Genomic DNA, 10628 nt, shown 5'->3' on the forward strand with positions numbered 1-10628 from the left:
TTGATGGGTACTCTGTTTTCTTGTGTTACTGTTTTGCTTTGCAATAGGGTGTTGTCGGCTATTTCAGAAAAAAAAATTGTTAAAGCTCTGCTATTTCAGATGAGTCTCTGATTGTTACGTCTTCAACTTTAATTTTTATTTCAAAGTATTTCTCAATTTAGCTCTCCGTTCATTGTTGATAACTTGCCATAATGCTTCATGTTTATTGTCTGATTCTTCACTGAAGATGTGAAGATGATTTACATGTGGATATTTGCTTCTAAATCGTTCTTTTTTTTAAATCATGTCTCTTTTAGTTGTCAATATTTCCTGTTGCTTCGTATTTTTGGAGAGCTTTAAGATATATGCTTTTAAATGTACTGGCTTCTTCAACATAAAACTTTAGCTGTTTATTTTTAAATTCTTTTTAGAGAGCATGTAGTGTCAAGGGCTTGTCATAGAATATGTGTAAAGTTACAGAAAGTTTCTTCAGCTGATAGTAATAAACACAGTGGAAATTATTCCGTGTTTTATCATAGGTGCAATGCATTAATTTGAATTTTTTTTCATATTGATTTCAAGAATGTCTAAAATTAGATATGAAAGTTCTTTAAATCAATGTGAAAAAAAACTAACATCTAGTAGACAATACCAGAACTACTTGCGCAATGCGTGGTTGTCATAGGAATGCTTTTCCACAGTATTACGCAGATAACAGAATAAAACAGGAGCAATATAACGATGCGTAATATTGCGTCAGTAGCACACTTAGTCAATCACTATAAATGTAATATTGCATCAAAAACTGTGAAGGGGTCAACTTTAAAATCTTGAATTGTTTACAAGTTACTTGTTATGTTACAGGGCCTGCAGATGGGAACAACTGAAGCGTCTCGTTACTGGGTGTACTGGGTGCCCGCTCAGTACGTTGACTCCATCAAGGACGCTATCCTGGGAACCTGGCTGCTCTGATCAGGTGAGGAGATAAGACGCTTAACTCCTGAGTGCTTAACGAACCATTAATCTGAATATTAATTAATACAGCAGGATCACACTAATGTGACCTTCTATCAGGAGTGCTAGATTATAATAAGTAACAGAATTCAAAATAATGCTTTTTACTGATGCAGACCTATGCATATGTGCAGCAACAGCTGCAGAGTCCACCTAATTTTCATTGCCACTGTCGAGTTATGTCTTCTGTGATCTGGCATTTTTCTTCTTGTTCTTCGACTAACCAAGTGTCTACATCAGCAGTTGTTAGGTCATCACGATCATCCACGAGGTGTTCAAACAAATCAGCTGCTTTCATCAACATTATAAACCTGATCCGGGCAAAGCTCCATTTCATTAATGTGTTTTTTTTTTTTATTTAACAATAAAGATCTCAACATTTTATATCATATGAGGGTTTTCACCCCTTTAACCCTCCATCAGGCGCTCACGGAGGTTTCCTCCTGGTTAGGGAATAATGGATATCATAGTCGTTTAAACTGTTTTTATTTGTTTAAATATTCATACTTATTTAATTACAATGTAATATATTCATTTTTAGAAATTAAATAAAAATTATTCTCTTATGTAATGAATTTTCCAAATAAGAAATTCAAAATCTTAAAAAATGTTATTGTATTAATAACAACATGATTTATTTTAAGGAATAATGCAATTAATTGTAAAAGTGTTTAACCTACTGTAATAATATATGGAAATTAAACTTAGTTTTTAACTTCTTACAAAAACAACTTACTTCAATTCTTGAGATATTATACAATTGTAATATCAATTATTACTCTAAAATCAAAATTTATTCTTTACTAAAATTTTTTTTTTAACTCTACACAAAGTTTCAAAACATTTGCCTTCTGGTTCTTATAACGACAATGTTCACTCCATAAACAGTACTGAAATATTCTCAAGCACACGGGTACTGTACTGACAAGTCTCTCGTCTTCATTCTCCATATTACAAAATTGAAATAAAATATATTGTAAAACTTAAAAAGAAACCATCACAGGTCACACATTTAGGCGCACACGGATTATTACTCCATAAAAACTAAACACAATAAGGCACTCACAGAGATTTCGTCCAAGCACTACAAACACAACATCGGGCGCTCACGTAGGAATCGTCCAGTCTCGCACGGAAGTAGACCTCATACTGACAGATTTTGACAAAGATAAGCGAGAGGCTGTTGTTTCGCTTCCCCGAAAGATGCTCGTGAATTACACTGCGGGAAACGACTGCCAACATCAGAAAAGTAGTACTATTTTTAATAATAAAAAATACACGGAGGAAAACTCCGTTTAGCGCCCGATGTAGGGTTAAACTTAACAATCAGGCTCCAAAATGCCTCATCAGTTTATGAAACCATCCAACACTACAGTCTTTTACAAGATTTTATATAAAAGAATTTGGCTTTACCATGAGACAGTTACCTGAAATAGGCGTATGCCTGCTTGTTTCTTGCATAAACCAAGTATAAAGTGGATCTTCTTGTGGAAACTCACTAGTCAAAGTTTTCCTTACACGCAGAGACGTGGAAACAAAAACAGCTGACGAACCGACGCAACTTAGTTGATAGTTTGATTATTTTATGTACAAAATGATCAGTTCTTTCTGAATACAACAGTTTTTACCAGTCTAGAAATTTATTTTACAGATATAATAAATTGATTGCTTAGCAACTGCACTTAAGTTTTTTCATAAAACCCACTGACTCAGAGTGTCGGTTTGTTTTTGGCGAACACAAATGGTTTGCTTAATTATTTTATTTATGAAACTAATATATTTTGAAAGTATAAGATATTAGTATTAGTAGATTATGCATAGCATGTTGTGCAGTTTGTCTAGCAGCAGATTTATTACATAAAACTTAAAATTAGACAAAAAGCCTTAATTAATACATGAAATTAAAGAGCAACTCAAATAGTTATAGCTACAAACTTACAAGTGTTGAATGTGAGCTCCAATCATCACACAGCTCACGTCAAGTCGATAACCCAGTTCTTACCAGGCTTTGATCAATGTGTCTGGAGTGATTGTTGCAACATCTGCTTCAATCCTGTTTCCGTAGGTCAGCTGGTAGCGGAAAGCACATATACAATCCTTTATGAATCCCAAAGGTAGAAATCACATGGCGTCAGGTCAGATGAACGTGGAGGCCATGTGAAACAAACTCTGCCATTAAGCTCCTTGCAGCCAAACCAGCGGTCAGGTTCAGTGACATTCAACCAATCATGTATTGAGTTATGCCAGTGAGATGGTGCATCATCTTGCTGCCGAATGAAATTCTTTAGTTATCTCCTTCCAATTGAGGAAATAGCTATAGTTTTAGAGCATCAAGATAAGAAATACCTGTTACAGTTCTTTCTTCAAAAAAAAAGGCCCAGAATCTTTCCGCTTTTATGTGGTACACAAGACATTCAATTTAGGAGAGACTCGCTGCAGTTGTACCATCTCGTGAGGGTTTTCTGAGCCCCAGATAAGCACATTGTGAGTGTTCACATGTCTACTGTGGTGAAATGTTGATTCATCACTGAAAACTACATGATCCAGTAAATCTTCATTGTCGTGCAGCAACATTTCGTTTGCAAAATTGGCACATTAACCATAGTCTGCAGGCTTTAGAGCCTGTAATATCTGCAAACGATAAGGACATAGTTGTAAGCGTTTCCGTAAAACTTTACAAACAGTCATCGCTGGACTTGCTAATTCACGACTAGCCTTCCAAACTGATTTCTGTGGGCTATGCGTGAAAGTCTCTCTCACTCGCTCAACACTTTCTCCACTAACTGTTGATCGTCCCATACTCTTCCCTTTGCAAAGGCAGCCAGTATCTTCAAACTGATGATACCATCTACGGATGTTATTATCACTCGGATGATCACAACCTAACTTTATACAGAATGCTTGTTGCACAGTTACTACAGATTCTGTCTTTGCAAACTGCAGAACACAAAAAGCCTCTATTCACAAATCACCATTTTTGCTACTAGCACTTTCTTACAGATGATGGAGGATACTTTGCGACAACAGGTGACAATACAAAAAACTGAGTTACTCTTTAGTTTGATTTATGAGTTATAATTTTAAGTTATATGTAAAAAAAATACAAAGTGTTAAGACCCCGACATTCATTTATAAACACCCGGTATTTTGATTCTCTTTTGCAGTTAATTATTTTTTCTTCCACTATTTAGTTAGGATAAGATTAATAAGGTTTTATTGTTTATTTAATAGATCTGAATTTCTAGATTGCTACGACATGCAATTTTTACCAAAATTTTTGTGGTAAAATGTCCAAAACTGAAATGGCACAAGACACTTTAAAAAATTGGATAGTCCTTCTTTTAAACTTTTTTCAATAAAAGTTCTATTGTTGTGGGGATGGTTTGATTCTGAATTCCATTTTATAAATAATTCGTTAAAGTGTATATTCCAGCATAAATATTAATACAATTACTTTTGCCCCTGTGTTTCATGTAGCCTAAGTTAGTAAAATAAAATAAACAAATCCTCTTAACTCATCTAGGCTTGGTGGCAATAACTCTAGGCAATGGAGTGAATGCAAGTTCTGTTACTCTCTTTGGTTCAGTTTTATTTGCCCATAACTATTAACCCTTGGCCTGCATGTTCCCCCACCCAGTCATAATTCTCTTCCTACCACTTAATGCTGACAGATCGGATTCATTTTTCTTGGTAGTTCCAAATCGGCTTCACCTGCATCAATTTCAAATTACCGTAATATTTTTGTATGGTAAGATTGAAATACTTATGCTGATGTAAACGACAGACCATAATGTAAATTATATGTATGCTTTTTTATCAGATATTAGGAACGGAAATTGGCAGGTATGGAGCCACAATCCTCTGCCCTTGTGAGCCTAATTATTATAAATGCCCAAAATAACTCTGAGGTCTAAGAAAAATAATAATGTTGTTCTACAGTAAACACCAGTTTATCGAATCTGTAAAATTACTAACAATCAGAGCAAATGTGTTTTTTTTATTCAGTAATAAACAATGTTTTATTCTGATTTCAGGCAGCGTGAAGAGATAGAGCAACATTGTGAGCAAATGTGTCCAGATTACATCGTGGTGATTCAAAGAGCATCGTACTATTTCGTGTACCTACTTTCAATCAGTTGTTGGTTTTATTTCAAGTTTATCTCTGTAAATGAATAAGTTAGATTTTGTATTTATTACTTTATAAATAAAATACCCAGAGAGAGGCCATGTAATCAGCATGGTGGGGAAGACGTGTATTTTATTTAACCTGTGACCTTTCAGGTAGTGATTTTGAGTAACAGTTTTGATGGCAACAATGAATTTGGAATGATTTGGATTGCTTTTAATCTTGGAACTAGTTTTAAAAATGAGATTTTTTATGTACTATACATTTCTTTACTATTACAGATGTCCTATCCAAGAGAAAATCCGTTTTTTAGAATTTTTATTTTTTTGCAACTGGAGTTTTCCAACTTCAACTAATTAATTTATTGTTGCCAACGTATTATATAATCATTTACCACTTGAAAAAATAATATGATTTTGGGTATTTGTCATAACAATGGCAAATATCCGAAAACCTATTATTCTTCCAAACATTAAATCATCAATAACAATCTTTAAACAAAGAATTTACCTCTTGTGCTTTATGAGTATTTTGTACTGATCTGGGGTTGAAAAACTGAAACTCCTCCACTTGAAAAATCCATTAGAACTATCCGTTGTCTATTCAATTAACAATATTGCATAGAGATTTCCTGTTCCAGAAGAATATAGACTTTCCTTGATTATACAGGATGTTTCAAAAAGGAATCTACAAGTTTTTGGTGAACATTTATGTAAATCTATCAGTATGACTTGCGTGTACAATTATTCTCAACTAGTAAGCATGTTGATATCATTACAGTTTGTACAGAACAACCTGAAGTTATTTTACTTTTTAGCTAAATCATTCAATATAAATTTCTTTGGTGGCACATCCCATGTTCTTCTATTACCTTCGTCTCCTCGCTATATTGATGTATCATTTCTCCACAAAAGACCTTACAAACATTTTTTATCAGTTTCTTGATTCTTGTACCATTGTTAATTTTTTTGTGGTTAAGTGGAAACATTTTCTTAATACAGTACTATAAAGTACATCCAGCTTTTGAGATGTACGCTCAATTGATTTTGTAGGACCAATAAGGAAAGCCTTGCTTCACTCGTCTTAAATTATTGACCTACACCGACTGAAGAATTTTGTATGGTATGCAGAACCATGTTTTAACAAACCACTTATACATGGTAAGAAGGGTTGATTTAGTGTGAACGTTGAGTTTAGCTCCAGTTCACCTTCCTCTTAGTGCAGCGTCTGCAAGCTGGCGCTGTCACGGGTTTTACTCCTGGAATCTGGAGTCATGATCATGTGAAGAGATCAAAGCAAATTTGGATGACAAAGAAACTAAAACGAACTCTTTGCATTGTTTCAACATCTAACCCTTTTGGGAGAACTGACTTGTCGAACTGAACCTGATGAACTAGTGCAGTCAACATGTATACGGGACTAGTTATTCATAATCACAAAGCGACTATTTGTCATTCCAGGAGTTGTAGTCATTTAAAATAATTTAAAGGTATCTTTAAAATACTTTTTCTTAAGAGGAGAATTAGGAAAAGAATTTCATCATTGTAGAAGAAGTTATACTTGTTTGAAGCAGAATTTAATACTTCAGTCCCTCGTGAAGATTCATGATTATAATAACATCACTGACTGTAAAATTAGGCATCTGGGGCTGAAAGTGTTGAGGGTATTTTATTATCAGCCCAAAGAAAACCAATTGAAGATATGGATATGATTGCTTTACAATATGTACATAAAAGATGTATAAGCGATATTACATATAGTATTAAGTAATTTCCATAATTTGTTTTTTTATTTAAAAAAACTCGTTTCCTATTCTTAAATAAACATGTCACTCCCAGAATCTGTAATTCAATACATCCTGTAAAAATTTACATTTTTATCTTCAACAATTTTTATGTATGGATGGTCACCAAAACACCCCAAAATCCTATTTCAGTATGCCTGCTATTCCTCTTGGAGTTATGTAAATTTTTATGTTCTTTTAGGACTATAACTATTAAATTTGAACAATTATCCCGACCGAAAACCGATAGTACAATTAAAAAAAGAATGATGTGATTCCTGATCAAAGACAGCACTTAATATTGGAGGGTTCTCTAAAGAATCCTTTATAGGGACGTCTTTAAGAAGGAAGATGTTGTGTTGGCACCCTGAGAGGAAAGTGACTGCACAAAGTGATACTGAGGGTGGTGTTTTAAGAACAAAACAAACAGGTTTTCTTCTGCTATACACTCCATTTTTTCCATTTACAAAATAATTATGATCTGCATACTTAGTTGTCTATTCTCAATCATTATCCAACATACTGTAGATAACCTCAATAATGTGTGTTGTTTATATCAGCAGCATTCCAGTATTTAACACTAAACAAAGATATTTTATTGTATTTCTTGTAACCTTCCCTGATGGTCTATACTGGGTAATTTAGAAGTTGCAACACTAGTTCATACTAACATGTCTGCCACAGTCAGTGTGTTAGAGAAAACACAGCATAGCAGATGTCGGAAACTTGATTTATTTCTACTTTTTTACTTGATTAATGATACAATGGATTTTACTTGGTTTTCATCATGGAAATAAATAGTTACGAGGGATAGGATTGCTTACATTGTTAGGAAACAGGTGAGCAAACAGTTGTTGCTCTCAAGATTTATAAACAATTTCTTACTTTCTACTACTATAGTGCATAAGGAAGGGGGCTGAAACACCCTCTGAAATTTTGAAAGGCAAACATTAAAATTGCACCCAATAGAAAATAGAACACATTTATAAGGTCTTAAAGCTCAACAATTTCCGGGGGAGAGATTCCAGAGCCCTTATTTTTGGAGAGTATTTTATATCTCCTGAATTACCCAGTGTGGCAGCCCTCTCCCTCCGAAATAATTTTCTATATGTAGTGTACCCCAGGTGGGTTCACTATTGGCTGTCGTGTACCTTTGATGGGTAAAACAAAATCAAACTTTTCAGTTACATCTGGAAAGTCTCATGAATGTACATGGGCAGCACATCACTAACCGCAAATATCGAGCTGTTTCCTCAGCTTCTTGTCTTAAGTGAAAAAATAATGTATTGAAAAATTAATAACATTGCACAGCCCCCAATTTTGTGGCAAGTTTAGAGCATAATAATAAGGTGAGACCTTTTTTAAGTGGGGCACCCGCCCATCTTTAAACCTCAAACAGCACAATAAGGATCTTCAACACCTGGCCAGTAGAAAAAATAGCTGTCAAAAATACCTCTTAGCTCAATATTTAAAACCTTTTAGAAAAATTAAGTACTGCAACAATCTTGCAAGAAAAAGTCACAAAGTTATAATCCACACAACATGCAAATGCAATCAAAACTTAGTGCCTTCAAATAGTGTTTGGCTATTTAATATACGTAAGTGTCTCATAATTGCAGTTTATAGTGTGCCGGCGCTTTGAAAAATGTTATCTTTTGCAGCGCCGCCTCGTGCTAAGTTACATCAATGGGCATAACATATAAACCTTCTTCATGAAAAAAATACATATACATACAAATGTTCAAAATGATCGGTCAAATAGTTTACGACTCTATAAACGACATAAGGCAAACATTCATTTTTAATACAGGGTGATTCATGAAGTTCTCCCCCCACTTCTACAGCACATTGTACTAGTAAAAATAATGAAAAAATGTTATATAAACATAGTTCCGAAAACGCTTCGTTAGCGAGTTACAGCTAGCGAAAGATTTCGCCTGAATTCCTGGGGTAAAGAGTAAAATAAAGGCATACTGAACTTTTGGAAAGGTTAATTAAGTAAGAAATATTGTGGATTCTTATGTATTTTTACCTGATAAAGCTAATAAAATAGGTTTCAGAACTGTACCTGTAGTAGTTTTTGAGGGATTCAGGGTTAAATGCAAAAAATTGGGGCACAAAACAATGTTTTTTTAAGTTTGATGTACAATAACTTTGTTAAATTGGTAATAAATACATAAAATCAACAAACATTAATTGTAGAGAATTTAATTCTGAGAAAATTTATATAATCAAAGTCTAAAATAAAATAGAAATAAGTACCAAAAAATCGATTTTATTCAGTATAATACATTACTAGCTGTAAAGAAATACCGTACAGTATTTAGTTAAAATAAAACAAAAACAAAATGTTTGTTCCTTAATGATGAGATAAATTGAGAAAACAAGTTTAACTGTTAAATAAATTTGTTTGTAAATAAAAATATCATGTTTTATTACGTTGCATTTTTTTAATAAAAATTTACATCAAATGTTCGAAAATAAATGAAGCAAACATTTTCCCATTATTGTTTACTAATCATCGAAATGCAGTTTTTTGTTTTATTAATTTCTAAGTTGGTAACGCATGAATAACAGCTGATCAACAATGGTATTCTGCACTGTTACGTTAGAACTGTGTATTAGTGGTGTTTTGCAAGCTACAGCAGGAGATCGGGTTCTGTGAATCGTGTTATTAAATGCAATTTTTCTGTGAGTTATAATTCAATTGTTTATTCAGCGAAAAAATGCCTTACTTATTTACATCAGAGGAATACGCTGATATGGTTTTTATTTTGGGTTACTGTAATGGTAATGCTAGAGCTGCTGTAGAAGAATATGAACTACGTTACCCTAATAGGAGGATTCCAGATACCAAAACAATTTCAGGAACTTTTCGTACTCTTCGGGAAACAGGATCACTACCAAGTACTAGAACCAATATTATGAACGAGCTGTCCAACTTGATGATGATATTGTTATTAATGCTGTTCATCGCAGTCCAGGTGTAAGTACACGACGTATTTCTAGGCGGATAGGAGTTTCGCAGTCAACGGTGTGGAGGTCACTTAATCGAAACAAATTTTATCCGTTTCATAAACAAAAGGTTCAACATCTACAGCTAGGGGATGGTCCGCTTCGCTTGGAGTTTTGCAACTTTTTGAATATTAATAATCAACTCTACAAGCGTATTTTGTTTACGGATGAGGCACAATTCACTCGGGATGGTGTCAATAACTTGCACAATGAACACTCATGGGCAGAAGAAAATCCACATGAGGTAGTGGAACAGAACTTTCAACACCGATTTAGCGTCAATGTCTGGTGTGGCCTTTTGCACAATCGGCTGATTGGACCTTTCATATTACCTGGACGCCTAAATGCTGAGTTCTATTTGCATTTCCTTCAAGAAGAGTTGCCGCAGCTGTTAGAGAATGTTCCTTTACATCTCAGACAAAATTTGTACTTCCAGCATGACGGAGCACCTCCCCACTTTTCACGTGCCGTTTCTGCTTACTTAAATCATCAATTTCCTGGACACTGGATTGGTCGTGGAGGGCCTCACCCTTGGCCACCAAGATCACCAGATCTATCTCCATTGGATTATTGCATCTGGGGATGGATGAAAGACATTGTATACAAGACAAAAGTGAATTCTCGTGATGAATTAATTGCCCGTATTATGGATTCGGCTGTGCAGATTCAGGGAAGTCCTGAAAAATTAAGAAACGCAACAAAAGCAATACA

The 10628-nt window shown here is 34.3% G+C and overlaps 1 protein-coding gene across 1 annotated transcript in view; it reads left to right on the forward strand.

Annotated features, from left to right (window-relative positions):
• Positions 1-5241, forward strand: part of LOC124353632 (ubiquitin domain-containing protein UBFD1-like) — a 28613-nt gene extending 23372 nt beyond the window's left edge. Inside the window, exons 6-7 of the mRNA XM_046803563.1 lie at positions 844-955; positions 5028-5241. Coding sequence (XP_046659519.1) covers positions 844-951 — 108 coding nt within the window. The 3' untranslated portion in view covers positions 952-955; positions 5028-5241. The remainder of the gene's footprint in view (positions 1-843; positions 956-5027) is intronic.
• The last annotated feature ends 5387 nt before the right edge of the window (positions 5242-10628 follow it).

Source organism: Homalodisca vitripennis, chromosome 2 (genome assembly GCF_021130785.1).
Source record: "Homalodisca vitripennis isolate AUS2020 chromosome 2, UT_GWSS_2.1, whole genome shotgun sequence".
NCBI lineage: Eukaryota > Metazoa > Arthropoda > Insecta > Hemiptera > Cicadellidae > Homalodisca > Homalodisca vitripennis.